Below are 21312 nucleotides of genomic sequence, written 5' to 3'. Positions count from 1 at the left end.
TTGCCGCTGTTGAAGCATGTGCCATAACTGAGTTATGGCACTGAACAGCAATGGGTTTTGTATCTTACCGATAAATGCAAAATGTAACCTTTGTACGATACCAACAACATATAGTGAGTCAATCACAATATTAAGAGGTTGTTGAGGCCACCGTTTCAATACTTCCACTACTGCTAAAAGTTCTAAAATTTGAGCAGATCCTTCCGCCACAAGGCTGTGCGAGTACCAGTAGCCATGTAGTTGCCACACAAACCCAGCACGCTTCGATTTGCTGCTCGCATCCGTAAACACTGTCAATGCGTCTAGCGGGCAATCAGTCACAATATTCCGTGGCAACAACCGTAAACATGTCTTAAACAATGGGTGACGCGGGTAGTGATTATCTTTTACAAACGGTTGGTTCAATACGGCCGCCGCAAATTCAGCATTGGTTTGACAAAACTGTGCGACCAGTTGGGATATGAGTGGCATTATTACTTGGTGTGGTACAGTTCCAGCAATAATTTTTGCTCGTTGGCATCCTTTATGGATTATAGCCGCAATAGCCTCGATCCTTGTGGTCACAGTTCGTTTGAAATGGCTAGGACCGAAAATCCATTCCAGGATGCATAATGGGTCTGATTGTTGCTCCTGCCATTGAGCCAATATCCCAATGATCTCTTCCCGAGAGTCATAGATATATAACTGGATCGGGGAGCCTTCAAGTGTCTGGGAGATAGAACCGTGTGAAATCTTCTGCGTGACAACTTGAAGTGCTGCCTCTGCTGGTTGTGTTAATTGGCGTCGTTTGTGAGGATCCTTTCTGTCCTGCAATAGTTCATACAGGGGCTGTAAATCCGTATTGGTTATTCCACAAACGTTCCAAATCCATTGTAGGTCTCCCACCAACTTTTGGACATCATTAAGGGTTTTGACGTTGTCAGCACGTATAGTCAACTTTTGCGGCCTAATCACGGTTTCAGTTAAAGTCATGCCCAAATATTTCCATGGGGGTTGTCGTTGAATCTTTTCAGGAGCCACCACTAAACCCCAATCTTCCAACGTCCCCTTTAATTCAAGAACAATGTCATCCTGGATTGGACATCGTGAGGCCAATAATAAGTCATCCATGTAATGATACAAAATTAGTTCCTGATGAGATCGTCGGAAAGGTTGCAGCGCCAAATCCACATACCATTGGCACATTGTTGGTGAGTTTTTCATACCTTGTGGCAGCACTACCCATTGGTACCGCTTCGTGGGTGATGCTCTGTTGATGGCGGGTACTGTAAATGCAAACTTTTCACAATCGTCTGGATGTAACGGGATGGTAAAAAACCAATCCTTCAAATCTAGAATCAGGATATCCCATTGTTCAGGTATCATAGCTGGCGACGGTAGTCCGGGTTGTAGCGGCCCCATATCCTGCATTACTGCATTAAGTGCTCTTAGGTCTTGTAAGAGTCTCCATTTTCCGGACTTTTTCTGAATGGTAAACACAGGAGTATTCCAAGGACTAGTGGACGGGACCAAGTGCCCCAACTTCACTTGTTCATCCACCAATTCTTGGAGATGGGCGAGCTTTTCAGTAGACAGCGGCCATTGGTCCACCCAGATCGGCTATTTTGTCAACCACGTGAGCTTCAGTTTAGGCCTGGATGCGCTCACTTCAATGGCCACTGTCAAAAAGGCATCTGAATGATACAACCCCATTGTGATAATACGTCTCTGCCTAATAGCCAAATAGTGGTATTCAAGACATAAGGGCGTGATTGTGCCAGCAACTTACCATCTTGGTCTACAAAGGTAATGAACTCAGTACTCATTTGTGTCGCTGCTGCACCACCGATTCCTGTCACCATGCCCGACACTACCGTCAATGGCCATGACTCCGGCCATTGGGCCCTCGGGATTATAGTAACATCTGCTCCGGAGTCTAACAACTTTTTCTGGTCTTTTAGTACAATGCCGTTCGGTCCTTTAATAGTGATCTTTCTTATGGGCTGTTCTGTGGAAAGAGATTGTACGAATGCCACCAAGGGGGGTCCACTTGAGCCAAAGGCGTCACTTCCCCTATAGTTAGGGTCAGTTAGGGGGACTTGAGCAATAAAAGGAATCAGTTGGGCAACCTTGCTGCCTCGTTTGATGGTTAATGGTGGCGTGAATACCTTTAACATAATCCCTATTGGGCCTGTGAAATCTGAATCAACTACCCTTGGTAGGACAAAAATTCCCTGTCTAGTTGCAGAGGATCGCCCCACCAACAATGCACTCAGCCCATGACCTAAAGGTCCTGTGGCTACCGAGGGGACGACATGCACCTTATCATCTTCTATAGTGATGTCTTGTCCCACGGCCAGATCGACTCCTGCAGAGCCGCTTGTGGCGGCTTGGAGCTCGTCGAGACACTATAGCTGTGGGGAACTTTCTTGTCCTTGCGCCCCCCCCACCCTGGCGCTGCTCTGCCCGTTTCCAACAGGGGGGTACCATCCTTTTTAAACTGCGACCTGCATTGAGCTGCTTTATGCCCGAACTTGTCACATCTATGGCATGTCCCTACAAATTTGTCAGTCATCACCTTTTGCTTCTTGATCTGAGGACAGTTTCTTTTGTAATGGTCTTCCGCTCCGCAAATAAGACAACCAGTTTTTGCTTTAGCACCTCAATCCCCTTTCCCTGTTTGCATGGCAGGTCATAAAGCAGCGGCCATAGCAGCCACATGTATTCTGGCCTTCTCTCTTTCCTCCGCTAAGCGAGGTAATCGGGAACAAGCCTCCACGTACTGACTAAGGGCAGACCCACTAGGTAGGGACGCAATTATCTGTTGACATTGAGTGTTGGCATTTTGAAAAGCTAAATCCTTCCCTACTGCACCTTTTGCTTCACTTGGCAGATTCGGTGCCGCATCTAATGCTTCCTTTAATCGGTCTATAAAGTGCATGTACGGCTCATCAGGACCCTGACGAATCTGCGTATAAGGTAATACAGGCTTCCCAATCTGTGGTAACTCAGTTAAAGCGGCCAGGGCTAAGCTCTGTGACTGTTGCAATATTGGAGGGTGTAGCGCTGCTTGAGCCGCCCCGTCGCGGAAAGCGCCAGTACCCATGAGCTGGTCTAGTGTAACTACACGTAAAGGATCATCGGCACCTAGGTGAAGGTTTTGCATCATTGCAACCTCACATTTATCCCGCCACTTATCCTTCCACAACATAAAGGCAGTGGGGGGCAACACCAATTCTAACAAGGCTCGGGCATCAGCTGGCACTAATATCTGATTTTTGAAAAAGGTGGTAACCAGCATCATAACTTGCTTGTTATCCAAACCATAGTTCATTACGGTTTTTTGTAACTGACTCACTGTTTTCCAGTCAAAAGGAGCCCATATCCGTTGATTCCCCTGCATAAACACTGGGAATGCTGTTAAATTGTTTGGTAGCATTTGTCCTTCAATTACAGCATTTTCTATTACCCCCCTCCATCGTTGTCCCATATTAAAATTAGGGTCGTGTATCGGGGGCGTCCCGTCTCCACTCCGACCTCCAGCGGCCACACCACCCCCCTCTGTACCGCCGGGTCCCTGCAGACCACACCCACCGCACGCGCAATCAAGCTTTTGAACACCGGATGCCCCCCCTCCTTGCTCTCTCCACTTCACGCCCCTCTTCCATGTCTCACGTTCATCATCCCCCACCTCCTTACCGTATTTACTGCGTAAATAGTGATCAGCGTCAGCTAAGCTCATTTCCCCGTCTTCCAGCATGAGCCTAACCCAGTGCCGTTGCGAATGCTCTGGTGGCGCACTTTCGTTAATGCTTCCATTATTTGACCCCCCTGAAATCACCTCCCCCATCCCGTCCGACTCCCCACGTATCTGCTGCTCGACCGCTCGCAAACCGTCCGTTATGGCCTGGTGAGCCTTTTGATATGCCTGTTTAATTGTGGCGTTACGGGATCCTTTATCTAGTCGTTGCATCTCATCCAACAGCTTTGTCATTTGATCCTGTTGCTTTCTCAGTGTGTCCATAAGTTCACTTTTATGAATCTTTGGGTATAATAGCGATGTTGGTCCTTCGGGTGAGTCAGTATCCATTTCTTGAAAATCAGAGGCCGGGAGCAGCACATTCTCCGGTAGTGGTGGAGCTGTAGGTGGCACTGGTGCCCAGTCTCCCAATGCAATACTCAGTCCTCCCCAGAACTCCTTTTCACTAGGACGAACAGGATAAGCGCGGGGCGCCGTACAGGGACCTTGATACTCTCCAGCGGGTTGGCTGATTGCATAAACAGCTCTCGCGGCGGCTGCAGCCACAGTAGCATCGTCCTTCATATCGGCAATCATATTTTTAACAGTTCGGAAAACAGGGGCTAAGTGTCGCGCCTCTTTGTTTCTGACCTGCACAGAGTCCCACAAGTTCATCCCAACTCTGTGCCACGCATCCGGATCGAACAGCTGATCCACTGTTGTTATCAGCTTTCGGCGGCGGCACCATAATAATAGTCCCGATATGTCTCCTTCAGTTAACTTAGCGTTGTTTCGATCCGCCAATTCCAACAGGCTTTTCAGCGCCGTGTTTTCTGACGCTGACACAGTGGAACCCATACTGCCGATGTTCACCCCCCCCCCCCCCCCCCCCCCGCATGCCGCAGATCCGCTCCTGCCTTTCTCAGGCAGCCCGGCTTACCTTGCCGGCCGGCAGTCCCCTGCGTTCTTCGGCTGCGATAAAACTTCAGGGTCACCACAATGCCGAGTTTCAGCATCTGTGCAAGGACAGGAACGACTCTCACACACATTGATGCAATGCACAGTCGGTTCCCTTTATTATTCTGCTTGAGCGGTTATATACATTTTTCCATATCTGCACATGCGATCACGCTTATTCGGATAGGCTACAGACATAAATCACACGCTGTTCACACGCCCCACATTCCCTTACGATTGGTAACTATGCACTAACGCCAATAGCAACAGACTGCCTCCACGTCCTTGAACACATCTTGTTTTTGCTAACCCACATCATGTACACTATCAGAACTTTCTCAATGGCTATTCTTAGCTGTCTTTTCCAGCAGCCTGTTCAGTTATTCTGTTTTGCTTAAGTGGCCTAGTCGTGCTAACTCTCAAGCTACTTCAATCCCAACAGTCTGACAAAGTCAGAGGTGTGACTCTTACCAAAAAGGCGTCCGTTCTTGGGGGGGGAAGAGAGGTTCAGGCCCGTCGACCCATCCGTCAGGTGAAGTTCTCGCTTGGCTCCTCCTCCCAAAGAGAGTTTTCAAGTGCCAATTTTTATATGTTTGGAAATCTTTTTGTGAGGTGGGACTAAGTCAATTATTGTGTATCGATTGGCTCTTGGCATGGAATGTCGTGTCATCAGAAGTGGGACTCAGCAGGGTGACACGCCTTCGGAGCGGACATCTTGGTATGTGCATCCGGGGCCATCTGTGCTTTACCCAAAGCAATCTCTGGCTGCGTAGCCTCCGCAGCACCCCATAGATCACTTGGTTTACAGTGATGGGCTGTCCCCCCTTACTTTTGTCTGATAAGCACCAGTTAATTACTTCCTTGGTTATCTCTTCGGCTCTTGACACCTCAGTCGAGAGACGCCTCAGTCCGAGTTTCTCTTTTGTCTTGCATTTGACAAGTCCAGCAAGGCCATCGATTACATTATCCACCCCGTGACTTTAGTCACATCTCGTCAAAAAGGAATATCAGATGAATTTAGGTTCAGACGGGTTGAGGGGCTCATCTTCCTCCCTAATAGGAGAAGGAATTAAAGGAACATATTCAGGGTTATGAACTTGAAGCATTCTAATATGCGTACTAGAAGTTTTAACTAGTGAAGATTGTACACATGATAAACCCACACAAATAACAATAAGGAGTACAATAAACATCAATACATATTGAATCAAACTTTGTATCCATCCACTAATGTTTAGTCCAAGTCCATTAAAAACTTTCGAGATCCACCCCGTCCATTCCCAGGGCTTCTGATTCATATTTTCACGAAGTTCTTGAGACTGTTCCGCAATCTCACGCATTTCATCCATGGCTTGATGTAAAGTGACGGATACATTTGGGATAGAAACACAACAGGTTTCATCAGGACAGGAGGCATTTAACCATCCACAAACACCACTTTCTTTTAACAAAATCATATCTAAGGCTAACCTATTTTGAGGCATCATTTTGGATGTAGCTTGCACCTGCAAGTCAACTGCATTAATTGCTGTTTTTGTCCAGTTTGCTAGGGATTCTACTTGCCATGTCAAATTTTCTATATATAATCGATTATTGGTTATTACTGTCCAATAACCCCAAAAAGATTTCATTCCCAAGTTTATTCTCGTTGCTGGTGTATAATAGCTCAACCAGGCAAAAAGTTTACCATTTTCTTGCATGGAGTTCCACATTTGTGACTGTCTTTTAGCTCTATGTCCTCGTGATTTTGTTAAGGATTGAATGAAATTCAAAGCTACAGTAGGAAACAAGCTTGGAATACCTAGAGTACATTCTAATCCATCCCAATAGGGTTGAATGTAGTCTGATATTTGTCCATTAGAACACACCCATACAGTTTCAGGCGGTGCAGGTAGCATTAAAGTGCTACACGTACTATTTTCGAGTTCATCGAGGCTATTATGTCCATGTAGATAATGTTGGAAAGGAACTCGGCATCTTTTGGCCTGTGGCTCAGCATTGTTGCTAGAAACTATATGATATGCCCATGTGTTAACCTGTTTGGGATCCACTTTTATAATACAATCTGACCTTGTTTTAGGGATTGGAGCACTGTAATTATGACATAAACATACACTTCTTAAAGCATGGCAAAGGTCTGCAACCATCCATACCCATGGGTAGTCATCAATATTAGAACAAGTTATCTTGTTAGTACAATTCCATAATTGGACTGGCCCTAGCAGCGTGGTAATTGGAGGTTTTTCTCCCCATTGTGTAAAACGAGTTCTATGATCAGCAATAGTCCACATATAAGGTACATCATTAGATTGGTTATCTCTTCAGCTCTTGACACCTCAGTCAAGAGACGCCTCAGTCCGAGTTTGTCTTTCGTCTTGCATTTGACAAGTCCAGCAAGGCCATCGATTACACCCGGGTTGTTTGCCTGTTCAGGTGTAAAATCCCAGGCTATGGGAGGTGATAACCGTACTAGGAACCTGCCCAGATCCGTCCACACACCCTGCCACCCAGGGACTGGCTGTTTTAGGGTATGTTTCAGTATCGCCTCACCCAGAATCTGTTTTGTCTTACACCAGGACGAGACCACATTCCACAAAACCCATAATATGCCAACAGTATTAACTAGTAGTATTAGACAGCTCATGTGAGGGTGAACAAGGACTTCAGGAGCCTGCCTAATAAAACCATCCACAGAAATCCCAGGTAGGGAGAGGGAGATGTATTCCCTCATCATCTCCACAAGATAGCTTCCGCAATACAGCAAGGCTGTCAACACCAGGACAAAACACATATAGTCACTGTTTATACTAACATGCTCCAAAGCTCAGCAAAAGCCATGCACGGGGTTGGTCAGAGCTAGGCAGTCAGCCCCGCGCATCACAGCTGCCTCCACGAAGAAAAAAAGAAGGGTCATTGTCATAGGCGACTCCCTTCTGAGAGGAACAGAGGGCCCGATATGCCGACCAGACCCATCCCACAGGGAAGTCTGCTGCCTCTCTGGGGCCCGGGTGAGAGATATCACTAGGACACTCCCTGGTCTGGTACAGCCCTCTGACTATTACCTGCTCATAGTTGTTCAGGTTGGCAGTGACGAGGTTAGGGACAAAAGCGCACAGGCAATCAAAAGGGACTTCGGGGCTCTAGGACGATAGTTTAAGGGATCAGGAGCACAAGTAGTGTTCTCCTCTATCCCTCCAGTTGCAGGGGAAATGAGGGAAGAAACAGGAAGAGTCAACAGATCAATACCTGGCTCCAAGCCTGGTGTCATAGGCAAAATTTGCATATCTTTGATCAAGGGTCAGTTTACATGGCACCAGACCTGCTGGCAACAGATGTGGTACACCATGTGCAAGGCATTCGACACAGTCCCGCATGATGTCCTTGTCTCTAAATTGGAAGGACATGGATTTGACAGATGGACCACTCGTTGGGTAAGGAACTGGCTCAATGGACGCACTCAAAGAGTTGCAGTCAATGGCTCAATGTCCAGGTGGAGACCAGTGATGAGTGGTGTGCCTCAGGGGTCGGTACTGGGGCCGGTGCTGTTCAATATCTTTGTCAGTGACATGGACAGGGGGATTGAGTGCACCCTCAGCAAGTTTGCCAACGACACGAAGCTGTGTGGTGTGGTTGACACGCTGGAGGGAAGGGATGCCATTCAGAGGGACCTTGACAGTTTGGAGAGGTGGGCCTGCGTGAACCGCATGAAGTTTAACAAGGCCAAGTGCAAGGTCCTGCACATGGGTCAGGGTAATCCCAAACACAAGTACAGACTGGGCGGAGAGTGGCTCGAGAGCAGCCCTGAGGAGAAGGACTTGGGGGTACTGGGGGATGAGAAGCTCATGAGCCGGCAATGTGCGCTTGCAGCCCAGAAAGCCAACCATATCCTGGGCTGCATCAAGAGAAGCATGTCCAGCAGGTCGAGGGAGGTGATTATGCCCCTTTACTAAGCTCTCATGAGACCCCACCTGGAGTCCTGCGTCCAGTGCTGAGGATCCCAACATAGGAAGAACATGGATGTGTTGGAGTGGGTCCAGAGGAGGGCCACAGAAATGATCCGAGGGCTGGAGTACCTCTCCTACGAGGACAGGCTGAGGGAGATGGGGCTGTTCAGCCTGGAGAAGAGCAGGCTCCGGGGTGACCTTAGAGCAGCCTTCCAGTACCTGAAGGGGGCCTACAGGAAGGATGGAGAGGGACTTTCCACAAGGACATGTAGTGATAGGACAAGGGGGAATGGCTGTAAACTAAACGAGGGCAGATTTAGACTAGATATTAGGAAGAAATTCTTCACCATGAGGGTGGTGAAACACTGGAACAGGTTGCCCAGAGAAGCTGTGGTTGCCCCCTCCCTGGCAGTGTTCAAGGCCAGGTTGGACGGAGCTCTGAGCCACCTGGTCTAGTGGAAGATGTCCCTGTTCATGGCAGGGGGGTTGGAACCAGATGATCTTTAAGGTCCCTTGCAACCCAAATCATTCTATGATTCTATGAAAATAAAGAGATAAGCAGCACAAACAACCAATTCCATGAACCACACAGGAGCTTGCCACTGAATAACAACTATAGCTATAGCACATTTAGTATAAAACTGCCGTTGTATTCAAGCCCCATGTTGGGCGCCAAGAACTGTTGTGGTTTTGCCTCAATTTGCAACAGAAGAACCACGCAGTTACTCTCTCACTCCTTCCCCCTCCCTGGTGGGATGGGGAGGAGAATCAGAAGGAAAAAAAGGCAAAATCTCATGGGTTGGGATGAGAACAGTTTAACAGAATAGCAAAGGGAGAAGAAAACAGCAATCAGTAATACTTATAAAAGTATATACAACATGCAATGTTCTCACCACCTGATGTTTAGCATGCTCCTGAGTAGCAAATGCCTCTCCTTCAGGCAGCTCCCCACTTAAATACTGAGCATGACATCACATAGTATAGAATATGCCATTTGATTGGGATTACGAGGGGTAATGGTTTTAAACTAAAACAGGGTAGGTTTAGGCTGGATATAAGGAAGAAATTCTTTACAATGAGGGTGGTGAAACACTGGAACGGGTTGCCCAGAGAGGTAGTGGAGGCCCCATCCCTGGAAACATTCAAGACCAGGTTGGACAGGGCTCTGAGCAACCTGATCTAGTTAGCGGTGTCCCTGCTCACTGCGGGGGGGTTGGACTAGATGACCTCTAGGGGTCCCTTCTGACCCAAAAATTTCTATGATTCTATGATTCTATGATTGGCTGTTTGGGTCAGCCCAACCAGCTCCTTGTGAAAATTAAGTCTATCCCAGCTGAACCCAGGACACAGGGACTGTGTCGAAGGCTTTACAGAAGTCCAGATAGATCACATCCATAGCTCTTCCCTTGCCCACTGATGCAATCACTCCATCACAGGAGGCCACTAGTTTGGCCAGGCAGGACTTGCCCTTGGTGAAGCCATGCTGGCTGTCTCGAATCACTTCCCTGTCCTCCATGTGCCTTTAGCATAGCTTCTAGGAGGATCTGTTCCCTGATCTTCCCAGGCACAGAGGTGAGGCTGACAGGTCGGTAGTTCCCAGGGTCCTCCTTCCTACCCTTTTTGAAAATGGGCACAATGTTTCCCTTCCTCCAGTCACCAGGGACTTTGTCTGACTGCCGTGACCTTTCAGATATGATGGAGAGTGGCTTGGCAATGACATGAGCCAGTTCCCTCAGGACTCTGGGATGCATCTCGTCAGGTCCCATAGACTTATGTATGTTCAGGTTCCTCAGGTGGTCACAAACCTGGTCTTCCCTTACAGTGGGAGGGGCTTTGCCCCTCTGGTCCCCATCTTGCAGTCCATTGACTCCGGATTCAGCTCCAGCCACGCCTTAGCTCTCCTGACCCCATCCCTACACAGCCAGGCAGCATCCCTATACTCTTCCCAAGATACCTGTCCCTGCTTCCGCTGCCTGTGCAGTTCCCTTCTCCTCTTTAGTTTGACCAGCATGTATCAACTCGCCATGCTAGTCTCTCTCCTTCCTTTCCTGATTTCTTACACCTGGGGACTGAGAGCATTGGAGTAGGCTGCCCAGGGAAGTGGTTGAGTCACCATTCGTGGAGGTGTTCACAAAACATGTAGATGTGGCACTTTGGGATACGGTTTAGTAGGCATGGTTGTGCTAGGGTGATGGTTGGACTTGATGATCTTAAAGGTCTTTTCCAACCTATGATTCTATGATTCTCTTGCGCTCCGTGAAAAGCATCCTTAAAGATCTGCCAGCTCTGTTCTGCTCCCCTGTCCCTGAGGACCGTCCCTCAGGGGGTCCTACTGACTAACTCCTTGAAGAGCTAGAAGTTGGCTTTCCTAAAATTTAGGGTCCTGAATATACTCCTCGCCTTTCCCATATCCCTCAGGACCGTGAACTCCACCAGTGCGTGATCACTGCAGCCCAGGCTGCCTCCAATCTTGACGTCACCAATGAGCTCACTTGCATTGGTGACCATCAGGTTCAGAATTGCATCCCTTCGGATAGGGGTGTCAATTACCTGGCTTAAAAAGTTATCCTCAGTGCATTCTAGGGAATGTCCTGGATTGCCTACAGCTCGCCATGCTATGTGGGAAACCACATAATTTGAGACAGAACAGCACTGTCTCACGACCGTGAAGGATCAGCGCATCCTGTGCCTCCCTTCTCTGTTCTCATGAGATAAGCTGTTTTCACACGTCCAGCTGCAAAAGATCCTGGAAAACAGCAACCGTGAACTGGCATTCGCAAATCCAAAGCTGATTTGTTCTAGTAACTATTGTATTAGTATATAAGGTATTCACTTGAGCAATAAAATGATTCTGATCGAGCACAAGATTGGGGTCCGTGAAGTCATTCACCACAAATGGCTCCCGAACGTGGGTTTTCGGACATGAAGATATGCATACATAAAGATATTTGGATATAAAGATACTCGGAAATAAAGATATTCAGAGTTGGAGATTATTACCGGTGGTGAACCGCAGCTGGGACCAAGAGGAGAGACATATGCACGCGTGCGCACACACAAGGGGAGACATCACCCTTTGCTGGAACAATTGAGGTGAGCGGCTGCGGATTTATAAGATGGGACAGTCAGCTACAAAGGAGCAAAAGCTCCATCAAGAGATTTTACAGAGAATTTTGAAAGAACAAGGGTTTGCAGTATCAGTTACAAAGTTGGTTAAATTGTTAGTTTGGATAAGAGACTATTGCTCGTGGTACCCTTCCTCAGGTTCATATGATAGCTTGTTGTGGGCAAAGGTGGGGGAGGAATTGCAGACAAAAAAGGACTTGCAGCTTGAAGTCCCCGAGGAAATCATTATGACTTGGAAAACAGTGTATACAGCTTTAAATGCTCTAAAACCTGCAGAAACTATCTTACAAGCATCGGCTGTCCCTCCTCTGTTCTCGCAAAAGCAGGAACAGACCGAGCTGCAGTCTTTTGAAATATTTAGTCCTGCATATGATGAAACCCCTAACTCAACACAGGGAATGCGGGGGGTAGATCCACCAGAATCTGATGATCCTTTTGATCCCGGGGAAATAGACACCGAGGACGGACCTGATTTATACCCACCGCTAACTCCGGTGAAGGTTACAGCAACTCCCGCCCCCACAGCAGATGAAATTTTACAGGCACAACGACAAAAATCAATATCGCGCATGTCACTTATTAACCCCCCCCCCCTTTTGCTCCTAAACCGCTCCTTTCTGCTCCTACAATGCCCCTTTGGCTCCTTCACAGCCTCTGACTCGTACGGGACCACTGAATGTTGTCGGACAGTCAAACGTATTGTTAGATAAATGTAGGATTGATGCACTCTGCAAAGGAGATTTTTCTATCCTTCAACCTATGCCTGTAGTATATAAGCCTAACCTAGCCCCAGAGTATGTTTATTTACCATACGAGGTTATTAAGGAAGTTTGGAAATCCATACGAGAATATGGTCTCCAGGCTTCGTTCACTATGAACCTTACACAGGCTATAGGAGAATCTTCTGTCATGACCCCTTCTGATTGGCGATCAGTACTTAGAATGGTTCTATCATCTGCACAATATAGCGTCTGGGCATCAGAATATAAGGAACTTGTACACGTTATGGAGAATATTGCTACTGGATTAGGTATTGGAGAAAACGAGTTGCTGGGTCAAGATAATTACGCCACGGGGGGAGCGCAAGTGGCACTGCCAAGACCAGTATTTACGCAAGCCGTGGATTTAACTCTCAGGGCCTTGTGAAAGGTGCCAGATCTTGGCCGGCGAGAAATGTCTCGTGTCAATTCGACAGGGATCTCAGGAAGCCTATGTTCAATTCTTAGATCGGTTACAAACTGCTATTGTGAGACAAATTGAACAAGAGGAAGCCACTGAGATCTTGCTATTTCAGCTTGCAACCGAAAATGCACAGCAGGGTCGCTCTACAACAGTCGGTGTATCCGACCTGGGATCAAAGCAGGGTGAACTCCAGCATAAAACCGTGCAGTCCCTCCGACGCAGCACAGCCGCAGCGCCGGGCTGGGTCTGGCCACAGCGACAGCATTCACAATACCAGACGATAAGCGAACCTGACACCTGCTGGGGCACACGGTCCCCCCGGCCCGCGCCTGCCGCGCGCCGCCCCTTTCCGCCGGCGGGCTCCCCTCGCTCGGCAACCGGCGGCGCGGCCCGTCCCGGCGGCGGCAGCGCGCCATGACCCAGCAGCGGGGACGCGCCGGGGCCTCCGCGGCGAGCCCAGCTGCGCGCTAGCCCGCGCCGGCCCGACAAAGGGCGGGCGGCGAGCCTTCCTCTGCCGTCTCCTCCTCCCCCGGCCCCGCCCCCGGCGCGTCCGCCCGGCTTGGCCCGGCCCGACCCGGAAGCGGCGCGGCCAGAACTGTTTTCCTTACGTTCAAGCCTTTGATTGGAAAAAGTGTGTGTACAATTCAGTTACTGCAGTAGAATTCCTTGTGGACAAACAGCTGGCATTAGGTCACCTAGTACCATCTGCTGGCCCACGGAACACCCCTATATTTGTCATTCCAAAAAAGTCTGGTAAATGGAGATTATTACAAGCTCTGCAGGCTACAAATGAAGTAACGAGCCCAATGGGGCCGCTACAGCCTGGTGTCCCTAACCCAACTATGATCCCAGAAGATTGGCCTCTTTCTGTTATTGATTTAAAGGACTGGTTTTTACAATATTTTTTTTTTTTGCACCCTGATGATTGTTATCATTCTGCATTTTCTGTGCCTTCAATTAACAACAGCAAACCCATGCAGCGATACCATTGGGTCGTTCTGCCACAAGGCACGATGAATAGCCCCACGATTTGCCAGATAGTCGTGGATGCAGCGCTAAAAGAAGTGTGACAATCTTTTAAACAGATTTACTTCTATCACTATATGGACGACATCCTCCCTGCTGCTGAACCAGAAAATGTGCTGCTCACTGCTTTCACTAAATTAGAATCGTCATTAAAGATCTACGGGTTACAGATAGCCCCGGAAAAGGTGCAGACAGAGCAGCCATGGAAGTATCTAGGATGGAAACTCTTTACTTCACAAGTGTTCCCACAACCATCGTGTATTATTGACCAGGTCACCACTCTTCATGATCTACAAAAATTATTAGGAACAATTAATTGGGTACGACCCCTTTTAGGCATCACAACTGAAGAGTTGTCCCCTCTATTTACCTTGTTGAAAGGGGACTCAGATTTGTTGTCTTCCAGGAGATTGATGCCAGAAGCAAAAACTGTCTTGCAGAAAGTTTCGGATAAAATTGCAACTGCCATTGCCTCCAGAATCAATGTGAAGTTACCAGTAAATTTGTATATAATTTATGCTTTTTTCCAGCCTTATGCTCTTTTAGGTCAGTGGTGTGCTAACGCGCAGGAGTTGAAGACTCTGTAATGGATCTTTTTGTCTCATATGCCCATGAAAACATTAACTACAAAGGTGGACATGATAGTGTCCTTAATAGTACAAGGTCGGAATCGCTGTCAGCAATTGACAGGACGTGATCCTGATGCTGTTTACCTGCCGCTGGCTAATGACGACTTTGTGGTATTAAACAGGGAATCCTTATCACTGCAAGACGCTCTAGCTGATTATTTAAATGAGATATGTTATACCCTTCCACAACATAAGCTGTTACATTCCCTCTCTCAAATTCCATTGCAGCCAAAGAACCGATGTGTTCCTGTTCCTCTTAAAGGAGCACGAACAGTGTTTCTGGACGGATCAGGGAAAACACACAAAGCTGTGGTTGTGTGGAAACAAACAGATTCGTCAGATTGGCAATCATCTATTTTAATCATTGAAGGATCCACACAAATTGTTGAACTATCAGCGGCCTTGCACGCCTTTGAATTGTTTTCGACTGAACCACTCCATGTTGTCACAGATTCTGCATATGTTGTGGGTATTGTTCAACGCATTGAAGATGCAATGATAAAAGAGGTCAATAACAAACAACTTTTTTCCTTGCTATTGAAATTAGCTACACTACTTAAAAATCATGTACATGTATATTTCATAATGCATATACGGTCACATACTACTCTACCGGGACCCATAACTGAAAGAAATGCTGTAGCAGACAAACTGACAATGGCAGCAGTACTGCCGCTCAGTTTTGAGCAAGCCCGATTATCTCATGACTTCTTTCATCAAAATGCCTCTTCCTTGCGTAAACAATTTGCTTTGTCCCGAGGGCAAGCCACAGAAATTGTTCGTGCATGCCCTGATTGTCAACGTATTACACCCGTATCATCATATACAGGAGTGAACCCTCATGGTTTACAAGCTAATGAGTTGTGGCAAAGTGATGTTACACATATATCAACACTTGGGCAACTACGTTATGTTAGTGTGGATACTTTCTCACGGTTTCTGCTAGCCGCTGCACATACGGGAGAAAAGGCACACGATGTGAAACGCCACTGGCTAAGATGTTTTGCCGCTATGGGTGTTCCAGAAACAATTAAAACTGATAATGGTCCTGCTTATGTTTCACGGACAATTTTTATCTTCCTACAAGACTGGGGTATACAACATGTATAACTCCATTTGTGGCTCGACCAAAAGTACGGTATATAGAATTTGGGGAATCGCAATGGACAGGTCCTGTAGAACTAATAACGTGGGGAAGAGGGTATGCGTGTGTTCTTCTCTCAACAGGCCCTCGATGATTACCAGCAAAATATGTGAAACCATATCATGAGGTGGAAAAATGCAACATAGAATCCGATACCAGAGATGACCACGCTCACTCTCAAGGAACAACCTCTGACGTGGAAGCAGAAGAGATCCACTCCGGATGATCCTATTACACAGGGAAAACTGAAAAAATTACAGCAAACGCAAGTACTCTGATGACTGCAGTGGGTGCACCACCCACTCCGATTAATCCTTGCATATTTGGCAATTATCTCCCACAACAGCTCTTTGTATAACGAAGCAATCTTGGAGGACACGGTATACGTGATTTTAGAAATGAGTTTGCGCAGAAGCAAAGGTCAACTAGCAGACACCATGAGGAAAAGTATGAACCTTCGTCTGAGGGCTCCTGACAACTGCTCAGAGGTGCCAATAGACATGTACAAAGGATATTAATATATGCAAAAAAAAAGGGGGGGGGAAATGATAAGCACTTTTCGGAAATGTAATGACTATTTATGTTGACATGGCATAAATATCTAGTAGTTGTGTCTGTTTGGTACGCACATTTGGGTGGAGCTATCCCCTGTGCCTCCAGTACTGCAGTAAAGAATGCCTGCTTTCTAGAACTCCAAAATTAAGTTTTAGAGAGTGAATTATTTTGCCGCTTTCCGATAACAGATTTTGGCACCCCAGATGGGACCCTGCTCCTGAACCTCAACGATCCGAGGGATTGCAGGACCTCCAGCCGGCACCGAGGGATTCTCGGGGAGAACCTCCGATCCCTGGACCGAGAAGTTCTGAGCAAGGACCATCAATAAGGTAAAGGCATTCTTGCAGTATTATTTTTTGTTGCCTGCCTTTTAGTTTTAATGAAAGCTTCACAGCATTGGGCTATATCCCCAGGGAGAAGGAAAAGTAGCCTTCCTAAAACAAAATTGAAAAGAAAGTACTCTTCCTGAAACCGAGGCTCGGGAATTTGTCTGTTAAATGTTGAATATTATTGTAAGTCTCTGTCTATTTGTAATATTTGGATTTATGTTGAAAACTCAGTGTGCCTGTGTGTGTGTGGTCACGACTATAATTATGTGGCTTTATGTGTTAGTTGTCATAGTGTTTGCATTTCTGTGTTCTGATGGATTTATTTGGTTTCTGTGATCAAACAGATTTGTCTGGACTAAGTAGCTGGTTTTGTGTCTTCGGTTTGGTAAGTTCTGCAGGTATTGATTATTTCCGGTTTTTGACTTTGGATTGTTGTATCTGGATTCTGATTTCTCGGGGCTGCGGAAGCATTTGGTGCAGCAGGGAATAGATGGGGTGAAGTCTGCAGCTTTATGCTTTTATGTACATTGATTTTAGCTTATATAGTTAATGAGTTATACCCTTAGATACATTGATCTTAGCCTAGGTGATTAATATGGATAGCCAATAGTAAATGTTATGGATGTTTGTGTGTGTGATGAGTATACCTATGACCCAAGTGCAAATTTACTGGGCTCATATTATTGATACACCATTATTTCGACTCCTGACACGGTGGGATGCATCCCCTCCAATTGACAATAATGATATGTTGTGGTCAGGCGGTGCTTGGATCCCACTATCCACACAGAAAGAACATTGGATGCAAGTAAATCAATCTACACCCATATGTTAGATAAAAGATTTTTCATCAATATGTACCATTCTCAGGCTAATTTAACCCTTCTTTACATCCGGCAGGTTATGGTATGCACTTCACAGCTCTATGTCTTTTTATTAGCATTTGTGTTCTTATGTTTGTTTTTAGTGTTGCAGTTTGTGTGGGCCTCAATGAGAAGACTGTAGAAGGCAGAAGCCCAAATAATGTCAGCTCTTATCATCAACAGTGCCTGGCTAAACAAAAAAGGGGGAGGTATGGGAAATGGTATAACTTGAGACAGAACTGCACTGTCTCATGACCCTGAAGGATCAGCGCATCCTGTGCCTCCCTTCTCTGTTCTCAGGAGATAAGCTGTTTTCACACATCCAGCTGCAAAAGATCCTGGAAAACAGCAACCGTGAACTGGCATTTGCAAAGCCACGAACCCAAAGCTGATTGGCTCTAGTAACTATTGTACTGACCCCTGGGGGACACCCCTAACTACAGGCCTCCAACTAGACTCAGTGCCGCTGATGACAACCCTCTGAGTTCTGCCATTCAGCCAGTTCTCAATCCACCTCACTGATGACTCATCCAGCCCACACTTCCTGAGCTTGCCTATGAGCATGTTATGGGAGACGGTGTCAAAAGCCTTCCTGAAGTCAAGGTACACAACATCCACTGCTCTCCCCTCATCTACCCAGCCAGTCATGCCATCAGAGAAAGCTATCAGTTTTCCCCTTGGTGAATCCGTGTTGACTACTCCTGATAACTTTCTTTTCCTCCACTTGCTTAATGATGACCTCCAGAATGAGCTGCTCCGCCATCTTTCCCGGGATGGAGGTGAGACTGACTGGCCTGTAGTTCCCTGGGTCCTCCTTCTTGCCCTTTTTGAAGACTGCAGTGACATTGGCTTTCCTCCAGTCCTCGGGCACCTCTCCTGTCCTCCAGGACCTTTCAAAGATGATGGAGAGTGGCTCAGCAATGACATCCGCCAGCTACCTCAGCACTCGTGGGTGCATTCTGTCAGGGCCCATGGATTTGTGGGCGTCCAGATTGCTTAAGTGTTCTCTCACACAGTCCTCCTCGACCAAGGGAAGGTTTTCCTTTCTTCAGGCTTCCTCTCTTACCTCCAGGGCCTGAGATTCCTGAGGGCCAGCCTTAGCACTGAAGACTGAAGCAAAGAAGGCATTCAGTAACTCTGCCTTCTTTGCATCCTCCGTCACCAGGGCACCCACCTCGTTCAGCAGCGGCCCCACTGCACAAAATGTACTCTACACTGCAGCCAGGTGGCATGGTCTCACCTGGAGCCTCTGGCAGAAATCATCAGGAGAAACCCGAGGTCCACCATTAGGGTTTTGGAGCTGGGAGCATTGAGGATCAGAAGCCCACTACACTGCGACTGAAAAAGAGGTACTAGCAGCATATGAGAGGGTTCAAGCCACTTCAGAAGTTGTTGGTACAGAAGCATATCTCATCTTGGCACCACAGTTGTCTGTACTGCACGGGTGTTGAGAGGAAGATTCCCCTTTACACATCATGCAACCAGTGCTACGTGGAGTAAGTGGGTAGTGTTGATCACGCAATGAGCTCAGCTGGGGAAACCCAACTGCCCAGGAATCCTGGAAGAGATCATGGACTGGCCAGAAGGCAGAGGTTTTGGAGCATCACCTGAGGAGGTGGCTCATGCCCAAGAGGCACCACCATATATCGCTTTATCAGAATACGAAAGGCATTATGCTTTGTTTACTGATGGGTCCTGTTGTGTTGTAGGAAACCATTGGAAATGGAAAGGTGCTGTGTGGAGTCCCACATGGCAAGTCATTGAGGCCACTGAAGGAGAAGGTGAGTTGAGTCAGGCTGAAGAAGTGAAAGCCATCCAACTAGCCCTAGAGATTGCTGAATGAGAAAAGTGGCCAGTACTTATTATATTGTCTATACACAGCACTTTTTTTTCCCCTCTATGCATAAATGTAAAGCCTATAAACTCTGCATCATTTTTCTCCTGTAGACTGAGGTGGCCATGTGATTTTGAAGGTATCAAAAACAAAGGTACACAGAAAAAAAAAAGAGAAAAAAAGAAAAGGGGACAAAGAAACTTGGAATAAAATAACAGAAAAAGAGAACTCAATCAAGGAGGGAAAGTTGCAACTATGTACACCTCAGAGACAAAGGGGCACACTTTCCCAAGCTCCTTCACCTTCCCCTTCTCCTCCAGGCTAGTTACAATAGCTCTTGAAAATTTTGAATATCCTTTGGATGTTCAAACCTACATGTTCCTGTTGCTATACCACCTACTCCTGAATGTGTTTCAAGTCTTGTTTAAAGTTAAACAAATACTTAAGAATACCACCCAGAGATCTGCCCTGAGGCTGGATAGTTATAAGTGGCAGGGTATGTGGGATAGTATGGGCAAGTATCTAGGACAGTGGGTACCTCCGGTGTTTTTGGAACTTCACGCCTGAATAAGTGCAGGATCCTGACAAACTTGTAGAATATTTGGAAGAAGTATGCTGTCACCCTGGCAATTCCAGAGAGATACAAATCACTGCAACATGCTGGGGCCTGGCCCATGCCTACCAAGCCCTGTTCAACACTATTCAGTACACTCAAGGGGTCGAGAAGGTCTCTGGATCTGACGACAAAACAACAGGCACTGCGGCTGCTCCAACCCCAGTGACAAGCACTGCGGCTGCTCCAACCCCCGTGATAGGCACCGCAGCTGAATCAGAGAACCAACCCGTGCTGGTATCAGTCATCCCTATACATAAGAAGAAATATTGGAAGCGGAAGGCATCTCGTTTAGTAAGGGAAGAAACTCTTACTCCTTACTAAGGGAAGAAGTGGATTAGACAGACTACTCTGAAGCAGGGTGATCAAAAGAACAGGAGGAGGAAGAGGCAGAACTTATAAACAAGGTGGTACCCACACGATCCCTATCCCTGATTGAGCTGCAACATATGTGAAAGCATTTCAGCTGCCATCCAGGCGAGCACATTGTCACCTGGCTGCTCCGATACAGGAATAACAGGGCCAATAGCTTGGAATTAGAGGGTAGGGAAGCCAAGGAGCTGGGATCTCTATCTAGGGAAGGGGGCATTGACAAAGCGACTGGAAAAGGGACACAAGTGTTCACCCTCTGGAGGAAACTCCTGTCAGGCATGAAGGAAAGGTATCCCTTCAGTGAGGATGTTGTATGTTATCTATCCAAGCAAGTGGATCACCATGGAGAGAGGTATCCAGTACCTGAGGGAATTAGCCATGTGGGAGATGGTTTATTATAACCTGGACAACGAGCAATTATCCAGAGATCCAGATGAAGTCCAGTGCACACAATCCATGTGGAGGAAGCTTGTAAGGAGCACACCATCCTCATATGCCAACTCACTGGCAGTAAGGACAAGTAAAGACGGAGAGGCACCAATGGTGGATGAAGTGGCTGGCCAACTCGAGCAATACAAAGAAAGTCTCTTCCTCCCTCATCTTGGCTGTGGAGAAACTGTCCCGGGAGGTCCAGCAACTTGAAGAGAATATGTCCTACTCCCCACCTGTATGGGCCAGCATCTCAGCTATTAGGGGCAAGCGTTCCTCTGCTCAGGAGAGAGGATACAGAGGCTACACACCACGGGGCACCCTGTGGTTTTACCTGCGTGACCACGGAGGGGACATGAGGAAGTGGGATGGAAAACCTTCCTCAAGTCTAGAGGCATGAGTGCGTGAGTTGCAAAGTAAAACAATCACAAAAGGGGATTCTGTTAGGAAAAATGCCGCTCCACTTTCCAGCGGGCAGCTCTCTAGACAAGGTAGACAGTTCGATCTTGATTCCGATTCTCTTGAAGGGACCTCCAAGTCATTTTTACAGCAGGTGAGCAGCAAATTCTGACGGATTTATGTGGTTTCTGT

General features: G+C 47.2%; 1 protein-coding gene across 8 annotated transcripts in view; it reads right to left on the bottom strand.

Moving 5' to 3' along the window:
* The window catches only part of LOC142365439 (ras GTPase-activating protein 1-like), an 81333-nt gene that overhangs the window by 20570 nt on the left and 39451 nt on the right, over nucleotides 1–21312 (bottom strand). For 2 of the 8 annotated variants that reach the window (XR_012766472.1, XM_075446219.1), the window contains exon 2: nucleotides 4659–4734. The exons of 2 other annotated variants lie outside the window; for them this stretch is intronic. Coding sequence is in view for 3 of the 6 variants with exons in the window: in XM_075446219.1 (XP_075302334.1) it covers nucleotides 4659–4734 (76 nt within the window). In the remaining 3 variants the exon portion in view is untranslated. Of the gene's footprint in view, nucleotides 1–4658; nucleotides 4735–4796; nucleotides 6027–11736; nucleotides 11749–21312 lie in introns of those variants that run through there. 4 more of the 8 variants (XR_012766470.1, XR_012766471.1, XM_075446223.1 and 1 more) reach the window with 4 other exon arrangements.

This window comes from Opisthocomus hoazin, chromosome W (genome assembly GCF_030867145.1).
Source record: "Opisthocomus hoazin isolate bOpiHoa1 chromosome W, bOpiHoa1.hap1, whole genome shotgun sequence".
Lineage (NCBI taxonomy): Eukaryota > Metazoa > Chordata > Aves > Opisthocomiformes > Opisthocomidae > Opisthocomus > Opisthocomus hoazin.
This window is presented reverse-complemented; position numbering and strand designations above follow the sequence as displayed.